Source organism: Zonotrichia leucophrys, unplaced genomic scaffold (assembly GCF_028769735.1).
Source record: "Zonotrichia leucophrys gambelii isolate GWCS_2022_RI unplaced genomic scaffold, RI_Zleu_2.0 Scaffold_310_62237, whole genome shotgun sequence".
NCBI classification, from domain to species: Eukaryota; Metazoa; Chordata; class Aves; order Passeriformes; family Passerellidae; genus Zonotrichia; species Zonotrichia leucophrys.
The window spans coordinates 1-21,746 of NW_026992515.1; the positions used below are offsets into that span (position 1 = coordinate 1).

Below are 21,746 nucleotides of genomic sequence, written 5' to 3' on the forward strand. Positions count from 1 at the left end.
ACTGGAATAGGAAAAGGGGAACAGGACAGGGAATACGGGAATGGCAACCTGATAGAGAATATGGGACAGGGACAAGTATTAAACCAGGAATGGGATCTGGACTCGGATGAGAGCAGGATCCTGGACAGGGGACAGCAGGAACCAGGACGGGAGCACGTGGGGACACTGCCAGGGCAGGGGGTCCTTGATCTGCTGCCCCAGATGGAGCTGCTGGGCCTGGGGTGCCCAAAGCCCTGAGGAGCCCCCAAATCTGTCCCAGGCACCTTCAACTCCATGCACCCAGCATCCCCCTCATGCCCACCCTTGTTTCAGTTCAACGTCTTTAATACTGCCCCCCTGGGCTCACTGGGGACCATCCAGGGCAGATCCTCCCACGGTGGAGAAGACATCCAAGCCTATCTAGTGTTGCTGAAGGCCACCACAGGTTGTAAAAAATGACAGAAAAAATAACAGATAAAAACTTTTGATATCAGAACGTTGACAAATGTGCTCTCCACAATGGATTTCTGATCTTCGACTGCAGATAAATTCAGGTGACCACGGGGAGCCAGGAGGATGTGGAGCCCCCAGCCAGGTGTCCTCCAAACAAGGATCAAGAGGGTTCCTCCTACCTGGGTTCACTGGGGACCATCCAGGGCAGACCCTCCCGTGTGAGATGGAGCTGGAGCAGCGCACGGAGCTCTTCCCACCCAGGGCTGCCCTCAGTGCTGGCTCTTCTGGTGTCTGGTCATGGTGCCACTCGTGGTGAAGCTCTTCCCACACTGGGGACACTGGTAGGGTCTCTCCCCAGTGTGGATGCGCCGGTGGACGATGAGGGCAGAGTTGTGCCTGAATCCCACCCCACAATCGGGACAGCGGAAGGGCCTCTCGTCCGTGTGGATGCGCTGGTGAAGGAGGAGTTCAGACGAGGTGTAAAAGCCCTTCTGGCACTGATCACACTTGTAGGGCCTCTCCCCAGTGTGGCTTCTGAGGTGGACAGTCAGGCTGGAGCTGTCTATGAAGCCCTTCCCACACTGGGGACACTTGTAGGGTCTCTCCCCGGTGTGGATGCGCCGGTGCTTGTTGAGGGCAGAGTTGTGCCTGAAGCCCTTCCCGCACTCACGGCAGTGGAACGGCCTCTCCTCGCTGTGAATGAGCTGGTGACTGAGGAGATCGGAGCTGCTCCGAAACCGTTTCCTGCACTGACCACACTCGTACGGCCTCTCCCCGGTGTGGATGCGTCGGTGTGTGTTGAGGTTTGAGACGCTTTTGAAGGCCATCCCGCAGTCGGGGCACTGGAAGGGCCTCTCGTCCGTGTGTGAGCGCTGGTGCACCACGAGATCACCACTGCTCATAAACCTCTTCTGGCACTGATCACACTCGTAGGGTCGTTCCCCTGTGTGGCTCCTCTGGTGGTAAATCAGGTGGGACTTGGACGTGTAGCTCTTCCCGCACTCCCCACACTCATAGGGCCTCTCCCCGGTGTGGCTCCTCAGGTGGGCAGTCAGGCTGGAGCTCGCCCTGAAGCTCTTCCCACACTGGGGACACTCGTGGGGTCTCTCCCCAGTGTGGATGCGCCGGTGGGTGATCAGAGCCTCCTTGCGCCTGAAGCTCTGCCCACAGTCACGGCAGTGGAACGGCCTCTCCTCGGTGTGAATGAGCTGGTGCTGGAGGAGATGGGAGCTCCTCAGGAACCTCTTCTGGCACTGATCACACTCATAGGGCCTCTCCCCGGTGTGGCTCCTCAGGTGGGCAGTCAGGTAGGACCTTGCTCTGAAGCCCTTCCCACACTGGGGACACTCGTGGGGTCCCTCCCCAGTGTGGATGCGCCGGTGGGTGATCAGGGCGGACTTGTGTTTGAATCCCACCCCACAATCGGGACACGGAAAGGTTTCTCTCCGTGTGGATGCGCTGGTGTTGGGGGAGATCAGACGAGGTGTAAAAAGCCCTTCTGGCAACTGATCACAAATTGAAGGGCCTCTCCCCCGTGTGGTTCTGAGGTGGACAGTCAGCCTGGAGCTCTGGATGAACCTCTTCCCACACTGGGGACACTCATAGGGCCTCTCCCCGTGTGGGATGCTCCTCAGGTGGACAGACAGGTGCCAGCTCGCTCTGAAGCTCTTCCCACATGGGGACACTGGTAGGGTCTCTCCCCAGTGTGGATGCGCGGTGGGCAATGAAGGGTCAAGTTGTGCTTGAATCCCACCCCACAATCGGGACAGCGGAAGGGCCTTCGTCCCTGTGGATGCGCTGGTGAAGGAGGAGTTCAGACGAGGTGTAAAGCCTTTGGCACTGATCACACTTGTAGGGCCTTCCCCGGTGGCCCCAGGTCCGCAAGGGGGGCGTCAAACCCCTTTGGGGGGGCCTCTCCCGGGGTTTTGGGGGGCATAGGGGTGCCCCTTGAAGTTTCCCCCGGGGAATGTGGGGGGTGTGGGCCCTCTTTTGGGGGAAACCTTTTTTGGCCCCCCCCAGTCGGGGCACTGGAAGGGCCTCTCGTCCGTGTGTGAGCGCTGGTGCACCAGGAGATCAGAGCTGCTCCTAAACCTCTTCTTGCACTGGTCACACTCGTAGGGTCGTTCCCCTGTGTGGCTCCTGTGGTGGACAATGAGGTGGGAGCTCAAGGTGAAGGCCTTCCCACACTCGGAGCACTTGTGGGGCTTCTCCTCCCCACCCTGGAGCTGCTCATGGACCCCCAGCTCTGAGCTCTGACCCTGCTCCAGGCTGGGTTTTTCCCCCTCAGATCCCGTGTGGGTTCTCTGGTGCACAATCAGGCAGGATCTCCGCTTGAAGCTCTTCCCACACTCGGAGCACTTGTGGGGCTTCTCCTCCCACCCTGGAGCTGCTCATGGGCCCCAGCTCGGATCTCTGAGCCCCTCCATGGCCCAGGCTGGCTCTTTCCCCCTCGGATCCCCGCGCTCTGCCTTTGCAGCCCCTCCTGCTCAGGGATCTCCGCGGCTTCTCCTCCCCGTTGGCTTCTCCCTGCCGAGCCGTGGAGCCGCTCCAAACGGCCTCTGCCACCGGCTCCTCGCTGCTCTCCATGCTCAGCTCCTGCTCGGGGGGAGCAAGGACAAGGACACGATGGGATTTGCCCCCGTGGGGAAAAGGTTACGATGGGATTTGCCCCCGTGGGGACAAGGACACGATGGGATTTGCCCCCGTGGGGACAAGGACACGATGGGATTTACCCCCACGAGGACAAGGACACGATGGGATTTACCCCATGGGGACAAGGACACGATGGGATTTGCCTCCCCTGCCCCACAAAAACCCTCCCGGAGCCCCCCGCGATGGGGTCGGGCCCAGCTCCCCCTCTCCGCTCACCTGCGGGCTCCGGGCGGCGATGCCGGCGGGGCCGGGGCAGCTGCGGCCGGAGCGCGGGAACCGCGCGGATTTCGGGCGCCTCTTCCTCCCGGTGTTCCTGTTCCTTTGTCCCTCCTCTTCCTTTGTCCCTCCTCTTCCCCCTCCTCCCCCTCCTCTTCCTCCCGCTCCTCCTCCGCTCCGAGTCCGGCCCGGGCAGCGCCGGCACCCAAAAGCAGGCGGGGAGCGAGGGCGTGGTTATGCAAATACCAGAGCGATCGCGCGCTGGGATTGGTGGGAGGGAGGAGCGCAGGGTTTGCTGGGTGACGTCATGGCTGGGACCGGGACCGGGAATCGGGACCAGGAATGGGGACAGGGACCAGGAAGGAAAAGGGACCCTGTTGTGTTCTCAGGGCTCCCAGGATGGGGGAAGAGATTAAAGTTTTGACTCCGTGTTTTTATTTTCAGAAAGCTCATTTATTATTTTATTATTGATATACTATATTAGAAGAAAATACTATGTTAAAACACTAATAAAGAATAGAGAATAGGATTTCATATTAAGGCTTGAAAGGAATGATAATAAAATCTTGTGAGTGACCAGAGAGTCTGAGACAGCTGAGCTTTGACTGGCCATTAATTACAAACAACCACATGAGACCAATCAAAGATGAAATTGCTGCATTCCACAGCACCAGATAATTAGTGTTTAAATTTCGTTCTTGAGGTCTCTCAGCTTCTAAAGAGAAAAAGATCCTAAGGAAAAAATATTTTAATAAAATATATCTGTGACAGGAGCGTGAATACTGGACTGGGAATACAGGAGAGGGGCTGGGATTGGGATCAGGAATCAGAAAATGGGAACGGGACAGGGAATAGAGAAATGGGAATTGGGGACTGGAATAGGAAAAGGGGAACAGGACAGGGAATACGGGAATGGCATCCAGATAGAGAATATGGGACAGGGACAAGTATTGAACCAGGAATGGGATCTGGACTCGGATGAGAGCAGGATCCTGGACAGGGGACAGCAGGAACCAGGACGGGAGGACGTGGGGACACTGCCAGGGGGGGCCCCCGCCGGGGACCGGGCCCCTCCCCCTGGGATACCGGGGGGGGGGGGCCCTTTTTTTCCCGGGGTTTTTCTGGGGTTCCACACCCAAACCCTCCGGGGTGGGTTGGGGGGAGCGGCCCGGGGAGTCTTCCCAAAAACCCGGGGCCCCCCGTGGGCCCCCCTTTGGGGTCCTCTGGGAAATGGGAACCCTTTCCCCCAATTTAAAAAAAGGGGGGGTTCTCCCCTTTGGCCCCTCAGGGGGCCCCCGGGGGTCCCAACCCTCCCACAGGGGGGACCCGTGGGGCCCCCCCTGGGAAACCGGTTTTGGGGGGTGGGGTTGTTTAAAGGGCCCCCCGGGGGGCTCCCCTCCCGGTGGGAAGGCTTGCGAGGAGGGGGGATTAAATTTTCTCAGAACCTGACCCTTCCCCGTGTTCCCCGGGGGTTTTGGGGTTTAAAAGGGGGCTTTTAAGCCCCCCCAAATCCACAAGGGGCCTTTTCCCGGTGGGGACGCTGGTGACCGGGTAAATCCCAAAAACCTTCCATGACACCGAGGGCCCCCCCTTTGGGGTCCCGGTGGATAAAAAGTGGAGGGGAAAACTTCCCCAACCCCACACCATGGGCTTCTCCCCGTGTGGTTCCGGGGGAGCGGGCGGGATTTTGTAACCTTTTCCCACATGGGGACAAAAGGGGCCTTTTTGGGTGTGAATCCCCCGGTGGGGAACATTGGGAGGGTTAAAATCGATGGACGCCCCGGGTTTCCCCGGTGCCCCCCATGGCTCAGTTTTTGATCTCCACCTGGGGCCCTTTTCCCCCCCAACTTTAAGGGAGCCCCCCTTTTTTATTGGGGGGGCCCTCCCTCCCCCCCCCCCTCAAGGGGCCCCTGGGTTTCAGGGGCCCCGCTGGACTCTCCCCTCCAGGCCCCGGGGCTTTTTCCCCCTCCCCCCCCGGGCCCTGCCGGCCCCCCCTTTGCCCCAGGCCCGGCGGCTTTTTTCCCCCTGGATCCCCGCCGGCCTGGAACCCTCCCGGCCTCCCCCTTCCCCCCCCCCCCCCCCCCCCCCCCCCCCTCTTCCCCCCTTCCCCCCTTCCCCCCCCCCCCCCTTTTCCCCCCCCCCCCCTTTCCCCCCCCCCCACCCACCCCCCCCTTTCCCCCCCTTTCCCAACGGCGCGGGGGCCTCCCTTGGGGAAGCCGGGGGGAAAAAGCTGGGTTGGGTCCTCGTCTTCGACCTCCTTTCCCATTTTCCCCCCTTTTTTTAACCCCCCTTCTTTCCCCTCGGGCCGGGGGCCCCCCCCCACCCCGGGTGCCACGGGGGGCCCCCCTCGGGCCGGCCTATGGGGGCGGTTTTTCCCCCCCCCCATCCCCGGGGGGTTTGGGGTTGAGGATCCCGGGCCCCCCCCTTGGGGTTTTCCCGGGCCCCCGGGGCCCCCAAAAGTTGTCAGGTTTTTTTCCCAGCTAACTTCTGGGGGGGGAAAACAAGACCCTGGATTTTATGGGAAAGGAAAGAGGATTTTCCCCCGTGAAAAAGAATTTTTCCCCCCCGGGGGGGAAAATGGGAAGGGCCCCCCTTTCCCCAAAAAACCCCCCCCCCCGCGATTTGGGCCCAAAATCCCCCTTTCCCGTATTGGGGGGGTTTCCGGGGGGCCCCGGGGAGTCCCAGGGGGAAGTTTTTTTCCTCCCCCGGTTTTTTTTCCTGCCCCCCCCGGTTTTTTTGCCCCCTTTTCCCCCCCTTTTTTTGCCCCCTTTTTTGGCCCCCCGGGAGGGGCCCCCAAAAGGGGGGAAAAGGGCGGGGGACAAATGAGACGATGGGCGATTGGGGGGAGGGAAAAAGGGGGCTTGGGGCATCGGGGTGGGGGACCGCAATGGGAAATGGGGCCGGGGAAAGGGGCCCGGGGGCCAGGGGCCAAAAAAAAAGGGGGAAAAAACCCCCCCTTTTTTTTTCAAAAAAAATTTATTTTTTTTGTTTCTGCATAAAAAAAAAAACTTTGGGAAAAAAGAATAAAAACTAAATTTCTGAAAGAAAAAATTGAAAAATGCAAAAATCCGGGTAAAAATTTGAACAAAAGTGAGGTCCTTCATAAAAACCCCCACTGAAAATTTAAAGAAAACTGATTCCCCGCCCAGAAATTTTTTTTTAAGTTTTTTAGGGATCCTTCTCGGGGAAAAAACCTAAGGAAAGGGTTTTTTTAAAAAGCCGAACCTTTTTTTTTAAAAAAGGGGCTTTCCCACGGGTTGGGTCAGGGGGGCTTATGTTTGGAAACGGGTGGGAAGGGGAAAAAGGGGAAAAGGAAAAGGGTTCTGGGGTGGGGGGGAAGGGCAGGGTTTGGTGGGGAAATTTTAAAACGGAACAGAAAAAGGGCGGGCCGGGTTTTGGAAGGGAATTGGGGGCAATTTAAAAAAGGGGACGGGCAAATTGGGCCAACCAGTGGGTTTTTGGGGGGGAAAACTTTAACCAGGGAAGGGTTACCGGGAGAGGGTCCTAAAGGGGGGCGGGGAAAAAAGGGGGAACTGGGGGGACCCAGGGCAGGGGGCCTCTGGTCCCCCTGGAGGTTTGGGGTGGGGCCCAAAAGGGGGAAACTTCCCCGGCACCTCCTCCTGGCCCAGTCCCCTCAGGGAAAAAAAAAGGGAAAAAAACCCCAAAAAATTTTCTGGGGAAATTCAAAGGGGTCTCCAAATTTGGTTTTGATCTTGGATGGTGACATCCCACGGGGGGCCAAGGGGGGGGCCCCCCCGGGGTTTTGCCGGGACAAGGGGGCCCTTGCCCCCTGGGCTCAGGGAGACCGCAGGCCTCCTGGGGGGGATGGGGCTGGGCAGGGGAGCCTTCCCACCCCCTTTTCCTCGTCTCCTTTTAGGTTCCCCGGATTGCTCTTTTTATGAAACCCTTTCCCCCCTGGGGGACTGGAGGGCTCTCCCCGGTGGGTGGGGGGGGACGGGGCGTTTTGGCCCGTCCAAACCCCCTTCGGGGCCGGGGAAAGGGGTTTTCCGTGTGGTCGTGGTGAAGGGGTGACAGGTGAAAAACCTTCCAATCCATTTAGGGCCTCCCCCGTGTGGATGTCAGTGAAACAGGTGGACTTTATGAAGCTTTCCACATGGGACACTATAGGGCCCTCCCGTGTGCTCCTCAGTGGACAGTCGATTGGAGCTGCTGTGGGAACCCTTCCCCCACTGGGACACGTGGGTCTCTCCCGGTGTGGATCGCCGGTGCCGTTGAGGGGGGTTGCATCTGAGCTCTCCCGCAGTCCGGCAGTGGAAGGCCTCGTCCGGTGTGGATGAGCTGGTGAAGAGGAGTGGGAGGCTGTAAAACCTCTTCTGCACTGATCACACTCGTAGGGCCTCTCCCGGTGTGGATCGCACGGTGCCTGTTAGGGTGGATGACGTCTTTTGAAGCCTTCCCGACAGTCGGGCACTGGAAGGGCCTCTCGTCCGTGTGTGAGCGCTGGTGCCCCACGAGTTCAGAGCGGCTCCTAAACCTCTTCTGGCACTGGTACACTTGGTACGGTCGCTCCCCCGTGTGGTCCTTCTGGCAATGCAGTCGGAGGCTCGGTTGAAGCTCTTCCCACACTCGGAGCACTTTTGGGGGCTTCTCCTCCCCACCCTGGAGCTGCTCTTGGACCCCCAGCTCTGAGCTCTGACCTGCTCCAGGCTGGGTTTTTCCCCCTCAGATCCCGTGTGGGTTCTCTGGTGCACAATCAGGCAGGATCTCCTCTTGAAGCTCTTCCCACACTCGGAGCACTTGTGGGGCTTCTCCTCCCCTCCCTGGAGCTGCTCACGGGGCCCCAGCTCGGATCTCTGAGCCCCTCCATGGCCCAGGCTGGCTCTTTCCCCCTCGGATCCCCGCGCTCTGCCTTTGCAGCCCCTCCTGCTCAGGGATCTCCGCGGCTTCTCCTCCCCGTTGGCTTCTCCCTGCCGAGCCGTGGAGCCGCTCCAAACGGCCTCTGCCACCGGCTCCTCGCTGCTCTCCATGCTCAGCTCCTGCTCGGGGGCAGCAAGGACAAGGACACGATGGGATTTGCCCCCGTGGGGACAAGGACACGATGGGATTTGCCCCCACGGGGACAAGGACACGATGGGATTTGCCTTCCCTGCCCCCCACAAAAACCCTCCCGGAGCCCCCCGCGATGGGGTCGGGCCCAGCTCCCCCTCTCCGCTCACCTGCGGGCTCCGGGCGGCGATGCTGGCGGGGCCGGGGCAGCTGCGGCCGGAGCGCGGGAACCGCGCGGTGTTCGGGCGCCTCGTCCTCCCGGTTTTCCTGTTTTTTTGTCCCTCCTCTTCCTTTGTCCCTCCTCTTCCTCCTCCTTCTTCTCCCGCTCCTCTTCCTCCCGCTCGTCCTCCGCTCGCAGTCCGGACCGGGCAGCGCCGGGACCCAAAAGCAGGCAGTGAGCGAGGGCGTGGTTATGCAAATCCCTGAGCGATTGCGCGCTGGGATTGGTGAAGGGGAGGAGCTCGGGGTATGCTCGGTGACGTCATGGTCGGGGGAGGGACTTGGAGCGTCCGGAGAGAGCGGACCGGGCATGGGGACCCGGAATCGGGACAAGGAATGCGAATGCGGACATGGAGAGCGATTCGGGATCGGGAATGGGGAAGCGGCATGGGGAACGGGAATCCAAAAAGAGCATGGGGTCAGGGAATGTGGACAAGTATTGAGGACAGGGACCAGGAATGGGGACCAGTATTAGGGAGACAGATTGGGGATAAGGAGCGGGAATGGGAATGGGGACAGGGAATGGGGACCGTGGGGTTCCCAGAGTCCTAAGGAAGCCCCAAATCTGTCCCAGGAACTCTCAACTCCCTCTGGCCCAGCATACCCCTCACCCCCTGGAAGATCCTCCCATGTCCACATCCTCGTCTTGGTTCAATGTCTTTATTGTTAACCTCATATTTAGAAAAGTGTATAAAAATGACAAGGAGAAATAAAAAGAAAATCCACGGGAGCCAGGAGGATGTGGAGCCCCCAGCCAGGTGTTCTTCAAGCAGGAGTCAAGGGGGCTCTGCCCACCTGGGCTCACTGGGGATGATCCAGCACAGATCCTCCCGTGTGGGATGGAGCTGGAGCAGCGCACGGAGCTCTTCCCACCCAGGGCTGCCCTCAGTGCTGCCTCTTCTGGTGTCTGGTCAAGCTGGAAATTTGAGAAAAGCTCTTCCCACACTGGGGACACCTGTGGGGTCTCTCCCCGGTGTGGATCCTCCTGTGTCTGACCAAAGTTGAGTTCTCCTTGAATCCCACCCCACATTCGGGACAGCGGAAGGGCCTCTCATCCGTGTGGATGCGCTGGTGCTTGAGGAGATCAGACGAGGTGCAAAACCTCTTATTGCACTGCTCACACTCATAGGGCCTCTCCCCCGTGTGGCTCCTCAGGTGGACAGTCAGATGGGAGCTGTCTGTGAATCCCTTCCCACACTGGGGACACTCGTGGGGTCTCTCCCCGGTGTGGATGCGCCGGTGGGTGATCAGGGCAGAGTTCTGTTTAAAGCCCTGCCCGCAGTCACGGCAGTGGAACGGCCTCTCCTCAGTGTGAATGAGCTGGTGACGGAGGAGATGGGAGCTGCTCAGGAACCTCTTATTGCACTGATCACACTCGTAGGGCCTCTCCCCGATGTGGATGCGCCAGTGCCGCTTGAGGTTAGAGACGGTTTTGAAGCCCTTCCCGCAGTCGGGGCACTGGAAGGGCCTCTCGTCCGTGTGTGAGCGCTGGTGCACCACGAGATCACCACTGCTCATAAACCTCTTCTGGCACTGGTCACACACATACGGCCGTTCCCCCGTGTGACTCCTCAGGTGCACAGTCAGTTTGGACCTACACCTGAAGCTCCTCCCACATTCCCAGCACTTGTGGGGCTTCTCCTCCCCTCCCTGGAGCTGCTCACGGGGCCCCAGCTCGGATCTCTGAGCCCCTCCATGGCCCAGGCTGGCTCTTTCCCCCTCGGATCCCCGCGCTCTGCCTTTGCAGCCCCTCCTGCTCAGGGATCTCCGCGGCTTCTCCTCCCCGTTGGCTTCTCCCTGCCGAGCCGTGGAGCCGCTCCAAACGGCCTCTGCCTCCGGCTCCTCGCTGCTCTCCATGCTCAGCTCCTGCTCGGGGGGCAGACAAGGACAAGGGACCCCGGGACGAATGGGATTTGCCCCCACGGGGACAAGGACACGATGGGATTTGCCTCCCTGCCCCCCAAAAACCCTCCCGGAGCCCCCCGCGATGGGGTCGGGCCGAGCTCCCCCTCTCCGCTCACCTGCGGGCTCCGGGCGGCGATGCCGGCGGGGCCGGGGCAGCTGCGGCCGGAGCGGGGGAACCGCGTGGGGTTCGGGCGCCTCTTCCCCCCGGTGTTTCTGTTTCGTTGTCCCTCCTCTTCCTTTCTCCGTCCTCCTCCTCCTTCTCCCCCTCCTCCTCCTCCCGCTCCTCCTCAGGTCCGAGTCCGGCCCGGGCAGCGCCGGCCCCAAAAGCAGGTGGGGTGGGGGCGTGGTTATGCAAATTAGAGCGCGATCGCGCGCTGGGATTGGTGGGAGGGAGGAGCGCAGGATTTTCTCGGTGACGTCATGGCGTGAACGGGGAATCGGGAATGGGAATGGGGACCGGGAACGGAAAAGGGACCCTGTGGTGGTCTCAGGGGTCTCAAGACGAGGCAAGAGATTAAAATTTTGACTCCCTCTTTTTATTTTGAGAAAGCTGATTTATTATTTTATTGTTGATATATGATATTAAAAGATAATGCTATATTAAAATTATACTAAATGAATAGACAAAAGGATTTCATCAGAAAGCTAGAAAATAATGGAAAAGAATGATAAGAAAATCTTGTGAGTGACCAGAGAGTCTGAGACAGCTGAGCTTTGATTGTCCATTAATTAAAAACAACCAGATTAGACCATGTAAGGATGAAATTGCTGCAATCCACAGCAGCAGATACTTAGTGTTGATAGTTTAATTTCAGAGGCCTCTCAGCTTCTCAGGAGCATAAGATCCTAAGGAAAGGATTTTTTAAGGAAATATGTCCGTGACACATTTTGTTTAAATGGACCGTGAATACTGGACTGGGACTGTGATCAGCAATCAGAAAATGGGAACGGGACAGGAAACAGAGAAATGGGAATTGGGGACTGTAATAATATTAGTGGAAAAGCACAGAGGATTCGGGAATGGCAACCAGATAGAGAACTCCCTCAGACCCAGCCTCCCCCTCATGCCCTGGAAGACCCCGCCATGTTCCCATGCTTGTTTTAGTTCCATATTTTAATATTAACCCCAGATTTGTGTTTAGAAAGGATAAAGAGAAATAAAAAGAACATCCAGGCCACGGGGATCCAGGAGGATGTGGAGCCCTCAGCCAGGTGTGCTTCAAACATGAATCACCTGGGCTCTGCCCCACCTGGGCACCATCCAGAGCAGATCCTCCCGTGTGCTGGAGCAGAGCACGGAGCTCTTCCCACCTCAGTGCTGGGTCTGCAGGTGTCTGGTCATGTGGGCGTTCGTGCTGAAGCTCTTCCCACACTGGGGACACTGGAACGGCGTCTTCCTGCTGCGGCTGCACCGGTGCGTGACCAGCTTGGACCTTTGCCTGAATCCCCTCCCGCAAGCGTAACAGCGGAACGGCCTCTCCCCGGTGTGCGTCAGCTTGTGGCTGAGGAGGTGCGAGCTGGTCAGGAACCTCTTCTTGCACTGCTCACACTCGTAGGGTTTCTCCCCGCTGTGCATCCTCTGGTGGTAAACCAGGTGGGACTTGGACATGAAGCCCTTCCCGCACTCCCCACACTCGTAGGGCCGTTCCCCGGTGTGGATCATGCGGTGGGTGAGGAGGCAGGACTTGGTGGTGAAGCTCTTCCCGCACTTCCTGCACTCGTAGGGCCTCACCTGCGTGTGGCACTTCTGGTGGATGATCAGGCTGGAGCTCTGCGAGAAGCTCCTCCAGCAGTACTCGCACTCGTAGGGCCGCTCCGCGTGGCTCCTCTGGTGCGCAAACAGGTTGGAGCTCTGCGTGAAGCTCTTCCCGCACTGCCCGCACACGTACGGCCTCTCCCCGGTGTGGATCCTCCGGTGCTTGACCAGGCTGGACTTTTGCCTGAAGCCCTTGCCGCAGTCGTCGCAGCGGAACGGTTTCTCCCCGGTGTGGATGCGCTGGTGCTCCGCCAGCAGCGAGCGGGTCGGGAAGGAGCTCTGGCACTGCTCGCACCCGTAGGGCCTCTCCCCGGTGTGGGTGCGGCGGTGCCGGACGAGGGCCGAGTTCTCCTTGAAGCCCACGCCGCACTCGGGGCACCGGAACGGCCGCTCGCCCGTGTGCGAGCGCTGGTGGACGACGAGCGAGGAGCTGCTCTGGAACTTCTTCTGGCACTGGTCGCACTCGTAGGGCTTCTCCCCGGTGTGGGTCCTCAGGTGGCTGGTCAGGTGGGACTTGCAGGTGAAGCTCTTGGCGCAGAACTGGCACGGGTAAGGTCTCTCGCCGGTGTGGGTCACCCTCTGGTGGCGGATGAGCTGCGAGCTCCAGCTGAAGCTCTCCCCACACTCCCCACACTTGTAGGGCTTCTCCCCGGTGTGGACCCTGCTGTGCTCCATCAGGTTGGCTCTCTTCCTGAAGCTCTTCCCGCACTCCGAGCACTTGTGGGGCTTCTTCTCCCCATCTTGGAGCTGCTCTTGGACCACCACCATCACTATCTGACCCCCTTCATGAGCCGGGGTTGGATTTCCGCCCAGCTGTTGCCCAGTGTGGACCTTCTGGTGGTCACTCAGGTGGGTTTTCTGGGTGAAGCTCTTCCCACACACCCCACACACGTAGGGCCGCTCTCCCGTGTGGATTCTGAGGTGGCGGGTCAGGTTGGAGCTCTTCCAGAAGCTCTTCCCACACTCCGAGCACTTGTGGGGCTTCTCCTCCCCATCCTGGAGCTGCTCTTGGACCCCCAGCTCCGATCCCTCACCCAGGGTGGGTTTTTCCCCCTCAGATCTCAGCTGTCCCCCCGTGTGGGTTCTGAAATGCCTCATCATTTTGGATCTCCACCTGAAGCTCTTCCCACACTCGGAGCACTTGTGGGGCTTCTCCTCCCCAACCTGGAGCTGCTCGTGGACCCCAAGCTCTGATCCCTGAGCCCCTTCACGACCCAGGGTTGGTTTTCCGCCCAGCTGTGGCCCCACGTGGATCTTCTGGTGCTCCATCACGTGGGCTTTCTGGGTGAAGCCCTTCCCGCAGTGCCCACACACGTAGGGCCTCTCCCCAGTGTGCATCCTGCGGTGGCGGATCAGGTTGGACCTCCACCTGAAGATCTTCCCACACTCGGAGCACTTGTGGGACTTCTTCTCCCCATTCTGGAGCTCCTCGTGGAGCCCCGGCTCTGAGCTCTGACCCTGCTCCAGGGTGGGTTTGTCCCCCCCGGACCCCACCTGTTGCCCCGTGTGGATTTTGAGGTGGACAGTCAGGTTGGAATTCTGGCTGAAGCTCTTCCCACACACCCCACACTGGTAGGGACGTTCTCCCGTGTGGATTCTGAGGTGGCGGACCAGGTTGGCTCTCCACCTGAAGATCTTCCCACACTCCGAGCACCTGTGGGGCTTCTCCTCCCCACCCTGGAGCTGCTCATGGAGCCCCAGCTCCAAGCTCTGCTCACCTCCCTGGTCCAGGCTGGGTTTGTCCCCCTCGGATCTCACCTGCTGCTCTGTGTGGTTCTTCAGGTGTTCCATCAGGTGGGAACTCAGCGTGAAGATCTCCCCACATTCCGAGCACCTGTGGGGCTTCTCCTCATCTTGGAGCTGCTCATGGACCTCCACCTCTGATATCTGAGCACCTCCATAACCCAGGTTGGGTTTTTCTCCCTCGAATCTCAGCTGTTGCTCCGTCTGGTTCTTCAGGTGTTCAATCAGGTGGGAGCTCAGCATGAAGCTCTTCTCCCATTCCAAGAACTTGGGAGGTTTCTCCTCATCCTGGAGCTGCTCATGGACCTCCAGCTCTGATCTCTGACCACCACCATGGTCCAAGTTGGGTTTTTCTCCTTCAGATCTCAGCTGTCCACCCGTGTGGATCCTCTGGTGGATAATCAGGCAGGATCTCAACCTGAAGCTCTTCCCACACTCGCAGCACGTGTGGGGCTTCTCCTGGAGCTGCTCATGGAGCCCCAGCTCTGATCCCTGACCCTGGTCCAGGGTGGGTTTGTCCCCCTCAGACCCCACCTGCTGCCCCTTGTGGATTCTGCGATGCTTGCTCAGGGACGAGCTCCACCTGAAGCTCTTCCCACACTCGGAGCACTTGTGGGGCTTCTCCATCTCATCCTGGAGCTGCTCATGGAGCCCCAGCTCTGAGCTCTGACCCTGCTCCAGGCTGGGTTTTTCCTCCTCAGATCCCAGTTGTTCTCCGGTGTGGATTCTGCAATGCTTGATAAAGTTCAATCTCCTCTTGAAGCTCTTCCCACACCCGGAGCACTTGTGGGGCTTCTCCTCCCCTCCCTGGAGCTGCTCACGGGGCCCCAGCTCGGATCTCTGAGCCCCTCCATGGCCCAGGCTGGCTCTTTCCCCCTCGGATCCCCGCGCTCTGCCTTTGCAGCCCCTCCTGCTCAGGGATCTCCGCGGCTTCTCCTCCCCGTTGGCTTCTCCCTGCCGAGCCGTGGAGCCGCTCCAAACGGCCTCTGCCTCCGGCTCCTCGCTGCTCTCCATGCTCAGCTCCTGCTCGGGGGAGCAAGGACAAGGACACGATGGGATTTGCCCCCACGGGAACAAGGACACGATGGGATTTGCCCCATGGGGACAAGGACACGATGGGATTTGCCTCCCGTGGGACAAGGACACGATGGGATTTGCCCCCACGGACAGGACGGATTGGGATTTGCCCCCATGGGACAGAAGATGGGATTGCCCAGGGACAAGGACACGGTGGATTTCCCCACAGTTCAATGGATTGGGATTTGCCCCACAATTCAGGAGGGATTTGGGATTTGCCCCACGGAAAGTTAAGGTTGGAATCCACAGTCATGATGGGATTTGCCCCACAAGTTCACGATGGGATTTGGGATTTGCCCCACAAATTGAGGTTGGGATTTGGGATTTGCCCCACAATTCAGGATGGGATTTGCCCCACAATTCAGGTGGATTGGGATTTGCCAATTAATTGGGATTTGCCCCACACAAATTCAGGATGGATGATTTGGGATTTGCCCCACAAGCTCAGGATGCTGTGCCGGTGATCGCAGGGCTCTCATGTTGAGGGAACACTCTCAGGATCTCACTCCAGGTCTCACAAGGCTCATTTAATATTTTATGCTCTATATTCCATTCCAATTAATCTATATTCCATTATTATTTTATTCCACAAAATGATAAATCTTTTACCCCAAAAGAGCAGCAGGAAAGGTTCCACCAGCAGGCTGGCTGAGCCAGGAATAGAAAGGAATGATAACAAAGGCTCTGTCCCTGACTCTCTGTCTGCGATTGGCCATTCATTATAAACATTCATTACAAACATTCATTATCAGCAGGGGCCAATCCCAGCCCCACCTGCTGCATCCCACAGCAGCAGAGAATCAATGTTTGCATTTGGTGCCTGAGGCCCCTGGGCTGCTCAGCAGGAAAAACCCTAAAAAAAGGATTTTTCATTAAAATGTGTCTGTGACAGCGCATGGGCCTGGGAGGCAGCTGGAATAAAAGGGAGTTGTCTCTGCAAAGAGATTTTCCAGGCTGGTTTTACAAGGTTTTACATCCTGTCCTTGTCCTTGTGGGGCAAATCCCAAATCCCATCCTGAACGTGTAGGGCAAATCCCAAATCCCATCCTGAATTGTGGGGCAAATCCCAAATCCCATCCTGAACCTGTGGGGCAAATCCCATCCTGAATTGTGGGGCAAATCCCAAATCCCATCCTGAACCTGTGGGGCAAATCCCATCCTGAATTGTGGGGCAAATCCCAATTCCCACCCTGTCCTTGTGGGGCAAATCCCATCATGAACTGTGGGGCAAATCCCAAATCCCATCCTGTCCTTGTGGGGCAAATCCCAAATCCCATCCTGAATTTGTGGGGCAAATTCCTTCCTGTGCTTGTGATATATAGGAGGGAATTTGCCCCACAAAGAACAAGGACAGGATGGGATTTGCCCCACAAGGACAGGATGGGATTTGGGATTTGCCCCACAAGGACAGGATGGGATTTGGGATTTGCCCCACAAGGACAGGATGGGATTTGGGATTTGCCCCACAATTCAGGATGGGATTTGCCCCACAGGTTCAGGATGGGATTTGGGATTTGCCCTACACGTTCAGGATGGGATTTGTGATTTGCCCCACAAGGACAAGGACAGGATGTAAAACCTTGTAAAACCAGCCTGGAAAATCTCTTTGCAGAGACAGCTCCCTTTTATTCCAGCTGCCTCCCAGGCCCATGCGCTGTCACAGACACATTTTAATGAAAAATCCTTTTTTTAGGGTTTTTCCTGCTGAGCAGCCGAGGGGCCTCAGGCACCAAATGCAAACATTGATTCTCTGCTGCTGTGGGATGCAGCAGGTGGGGCTGGGATTGGCCCCTGCTGATAATGAATGTTTGTAATGAATGTTTATAATGAATGTTTATAATGAATGTTTATAATGAATGTTTATAATGAATGGCCAATCGCAGACAGAGAGTCAGGGACAGAGCCTTTGTTATCATTCCTTTCTATTCCTGGCTCAGCCAGCCTGCTGGTGGAACCTTTCCTGCTGCTCTTTTGGGGTAAAAGATTTATTATTTGATGGAATAAAATAATAATGGAATATAGATTCATTGGAATGGAATATAGAGCATAAAATAATAAATGAGCCTTGTGAGACCTGGAGTGAGATCCTGAGAGTGTTCCCTCAACATGAGAGCCCTGTGAGCACCGGCACAGCATCCTGAGCTTGTGGGGCAAATCCCAAATCCCGTCCTGAATTGTGGGGCAAATCCCAAATATCAAATCCCATCCTGAATTTGGTGTGAGGCAAATCCCATCCTGAACTTGTGGGGCAAATCCCAAATCCCATCCTGAACTTGTGGGGCAAATCCCAAATCCCATCCTGAACTTGTGGGGCAAATCCCATCCTGAACTGTGGGGCAAATCCCAGCCTTAACTTGTCCCTGTGGGGCAAATCCCAAATCCCGTCCTGAATTGTGGGGCAAATCCCAAATATCAAATCCCATCCTGCATTCGGTGTGGGGCAAATCCTGTCCTGAACTTGTGGGGCAAATCCCAAATCCCGTCCTGAACTTGTGGGGCAAATCCCATCCTGAACTTGTGGGGCAAATCCCAAATCCCATCCCTGCCCCACAAGGACAGGAAGGGATTTCGGATTTGCCCCACATGGACAATTTGGGATTTGCCCCCATCCCAGGATGGGATTTGCCCCACTATTCAGGATGGGATTTGAGATTTGCCCCACTATTCAGGATGGGATGTGGCATTTGCCCCCCAAGTTCAGGATGAGGTTTGCCCCAAAACACAGGATGAGGTTCAGGATTTGCCCCACAAGTTCAGGATGGGATTTGCCCCACAATTCAGGATGGGATTTGGGATTTGCCCCACAGGGACAGGAAGGGATTTGGGATTTGGGACTTGCTCCACAGGGACAATTTGGGATTTGCCCCACAGTTCAGGACGGGATTTGGAGTTTGCCCCCATCCCAGGACAGGATTTGCCCCCATCCCAGGATGGGATTTGGGATTTGCCCCACAATTCAGGATGGGATTTGGGATTTGCCCCACAATTCAGGGTGGGATTTGCCCCACATGGACAATTTGGGATTTGCCCCCACCTCCCATTTGCCCCCCCCCCCCGCCCCAGGCCGGGCTGGCAGCTGCCCCAGCACACAGAGGGTTAAAAGGGGCCCTGCCTTCCTCCTCACCTGCCTGGGCCGGGCTCCTCTTCCTCCCGGCCTCCTCCTCCTCCTCCTCCGCGGGGCCGAGGAGCCTCTGAGGGAAAGATAAACAAGAATTATCTGCGGCTGCGGAATGCAACAGGCGCGGCCGGGATTGGGCCGCGCTGGCTGTTTTTAATTCATGGCCAATCACGGTGAAGGTGGCTCGGATTCTCTCAGGGTCAGCAGCTTTTGTTATCATTCCATTCCTTTTCTATTCCTTTCCAGCCTTCTAAAGAATTCCTTTTGTCTATTTTTAGTGTGGTTTTAATGTATAATTTTATTTTCGTAAAATATATATATTAAAATAATAAATCGGCCTTCTGATGAAATTCTTTCTTCTATTTTTTAGTATAGTATTAATGTATACTTTTCTTTTAATATATTCTTTAAAATTTTAATTAAAATATATGTTATTATGTATAATTTTAATATATAATTTTCTTTCAATATATATCACAAAATAATAAATATCATTTAATTAATATATATTAATATATATAGCTTTACTATATAATTTTCTTTTACTACAATATACATAATAAAAACAATTTTAATTATTATACATTAATAGACATAGTTTTACTCTATAATTTTCTTTTAATATAACATATATCATAAAATAATAAATCAGCCGTAAAAAATAATAAATAATGAATAATATAAAATAATAAATCAGCGCTCCCTGTTCCCTCCCAGCGCTCCCAGTTCCCTCCCAGTGCTCCCAGTAAGGCCGAGCTCCCCCTCCCCGCTCACCGGCAGGGTCCGGGCGGCGATGCTGCTGCTCTTCCTCCCGTTCCTCCTCTTCCTCTGTCCCTCCTCTTCCTCCTCCTCCTCCTATTTCTCCTCCTCCTTTCCTTCCTCCTGCGTCCCTCCTCTTCCTCTCGCTCCTCCTTCTCTCCGTCTTCAATGGGAGCGATACTGAGAGCGCTGGGAGGGAACTGGGAGCGTAACTGGGAGCACTGGGAGGGAACTGGGAGCACTGGGAGGCAACTGGGAGCGCTCTCCCTGCCGGTGCCGCTCTTACTGGGAGCGCTGGGAGGGAACTGGGAGAGAACAGGGCCGGGCGGTGGGCGGGGCCGGCCTGAATGGGCGTGGTTATGCAAATGAGTCTCAGCGGGAGTGTTTGCTTCATATGGGCGCGGTTATGCAAATCTGGGGGCGAGGGCGCTCTGGGATTGGTTGGCGGGAGCAGCGCGTTGTTTCCCCCGTCACGTGAGGGCTGAGGGGGAGCGGAGCGATGGCGGCGGCCTCCGGTGAGGGGAGACCGGGACCGGGAATGGGGACCGGGAACGGGGGTGGGGAACGGGGACAGGGACCGGGAATGGGGAATGGGGACAGAGGATGTGGACCAGGAATGGCTTCGGGAGTGGGAGGAGGAGCTGGGAATGTGTACGGAACAATCCGGTAACGGGAGCAGCGGAACACGGGGCCGGGATTACCGGGAACCGGGCGGGGCTCGGGGACACCGGAGGCCCGAGCAGGAGGGTTAATGGGGACAGGGGGCAATGGGGACATCGGAAGGGCGGGGGGAGACACGGGGACAGCGGTGACACCGGGGATGGGGAGTCCGGACCGGAGCGGTTAACGGGGACAGGGGACACCGGGAGAGGAGGTGACACCGAGCAGGGGGGACACCGGACCGAGGGGGTGACACCGGACCGAGGTGCCACCGTCCGGTGTCCCCAGAGACCGAGCGGCTGCTGAGCCGCGGCCCCGGGTACGGCACGGCCGAGGCGGCGCCGGTGCCGGTACCGGTACCGGGACAGGAGGATGAGGAAGAGGAAGAGGAGGATGAGGAAGAAGAGCTGCGGCGGCGCCTCAAGTATTTCTTCATGAGCCCCTGTGACAAGTACCGGGCCCGCGGGCGGCGGCCCGTGAAGCTCGGGCTGCAGCTGGCCAAGATCGTGCTGGTCACCGTGCAGGTGACACCGGCGGGGACAGCGGGGGTGGCACCGGGGACAGCGGGGATGGCGATGGGGACAGCGGGGACAGCGGGGATGGGTGATGGGGACAGCGGGGGTGGCACTGGGGACAGCGGGGACAGCGGGGATGGCACGGGGGACAGCGGGGGTGGCTCTGGGGACAGCGGGGATGGGCGGTGGCGACAGCGGGGATGGCAGGTGGGGACAGCGGGGATGGCACTGGGGACAGAGGGGACAGCGGGGATGGCACTGGGGACAGTGGGATGGCACTGGGGACAGAGGGATGCATGGGACAGCGGGGTGGGTGATGGGGACAGCGGGGATGGCACGGGGGACAGCGGGGGTGGCACTGGGACAGCGGGGATGGACGGTGGGGACAGAGGGGATGGCACTGGGACAGAGGGGACAGCGGGGATGGCACTGGGACAGCGGGGATGGCACTGGGGACAGAGGGGACAGCGGGGATGGCACTGGGGACAGTGGGGATGGCACTGGGGACAGAGGGGATGGCACTGGGGACAGCGGGGGTGGGTGATGGGGACAGTGGGGATGGCACGGAGGACAGTGGGGATGGACGGTGGGGACAGCGGGGATGGCACGGGGGACAGCGGGGGTGGCACTGGGGACAGCGGGGATGGACGGTGGGGACAAAGGGGACAGCGGGGCTGGGACAGCAGGGACACCAGGGATGGTGGGTGGGGACAGAGGGGACACTGGGGATGGCAGCACGAGGGGCTGGGACAGCGGGGAGGGGACATGGGGACACCAGAGAGGGGCCACAGGGACTTGGGGACAGCAGGGAGGGGACACAGGGACACCAGAGATGGGCCACAGGGACTTGGGGACACTTTGGAAGGGACACCGGAGTGTCCTGGGACAAAGCGTGGCGGCGTCACTGCGGTGGGACACGGGTGGGTGGCAGCGGTGGCTTTTGTCCCCAAGCGTGGGTGACACCGCTTTGGGTGGGGGTGAGGCACGGTGGTGTCACCAGGATGCGACCGGCGGTGACAGAGGCGGTGGCTTTTGTCCCCAGCTGATCCTGTTCGGGCTCAGCAACCAGCTGGTGGTGGCCTTCAAGGAGGACAACACGGTGGCCTTCAAGCACCTGTTCCTCAAGGGCTACGAGGACGGCGCCGATGACACCGCGGCCATCTACACCCGCGGGGACCTCCTGGAGCACCTGGCCTTCGTCCTCGAGCAGGTGGGGACATCAGGGGAATTGGGGACATGGGGACCTCCTGGAGCACCTGGCCTTCGTCCTTGAGAAGGTGGCATTGGGACACTGGACATGCTTGGGGACATCAGTAGGTTGGGACATGGGACCTCTGGAGCACCTGGCCTTCGTCTCGAGCAGGTGGGGACATCAGGGTAACTGGGGACATGGGACCTCCTGGAGCACCTGGCCTTCGTCCTTGAGAAGGTGGCATTGGGACACTGGACATGCTGGGGACATCAGGTAACTGGGGACATGGGGACCTCCTGGAGCACCTGGCCTTTGTCCTTGAGAAGGTGGCATTGGGACACTGGACATGCTTGGGGACATCAGGGTAACTGGGGACATGGGGACCTCCTGGAGCACCTGGCCTTCGTCCTTGAGAAGGTGGCATTGGGACACTGGACATGCTTGGGGACATCAGTTGGGTTGGGGACATGGGGACCTCCTGGAGCAGCTGGCCTT

The 21,746-nt window shown here is 58.1% G+C and overlaps 2 protein-coding genes across 4 annotated transcripts in view; one reads left to right on the forward strand and one right to left on the reverse strand.

Moving 5' to 3' along the window:
- Positions 1-7: 7 nt before the first annotated feature.
- Positions 8-19,194, reverse strand: LOC135441492 (zinc finger protein 850-like). The gene is made up of 9 exons (XM_064701045.1): positions 18,900-19,194; positions 18,132-18,198; positions 11,745-14,953; positions 10,548-10,587; positions 9,550-10,392; positions 7,685-7,845; positions 6,793-6,804; positions 2,433-2,571; positions 8-1,937 (listed from the first exon to the last, which is right to left on the reverse strand). Exons 3-9 carry the CDS (start codon positions 14,942-14,944, stop codon positions 702-704), a joined length of 5,631 nt encoding a protein of 1,876 aa, XP_064557115.1. The 5' UTR covers positions 14,945-14,953; positions 18,132-18,198; positions 18,900-19,194; the 3' UTR covers positions 8-701.
- The window catches only part of MCOLN1 (mucolipin TRP cation channel 1), a 20,693-nt gene continuing 18,131 nt past the window's right edge, over positions 19,185-21,746 (forward strand). For all 3 annotated transcript variants that reach the window (XM_064701047.1, XM_064701049.1, XM_064701048.1), the window contains exons 1-3: positions 19,185-19,399; positions 19,833-20,068; positions 21,102-21,269. In XM_064701047.1, the coding sequence (XP_064557117.1) occupies positions 19,384-19,399; positions 19,833-20,068; positions 21,102-21,269 (420 nt within the window). In that variant the 5' untranslated portion in view covers positions 19,185-19,383. The remainder of the gene's footprint in view (positions 19,400-19,832; positions 20,069-21,101; positions 21,270-21,746) is intronic.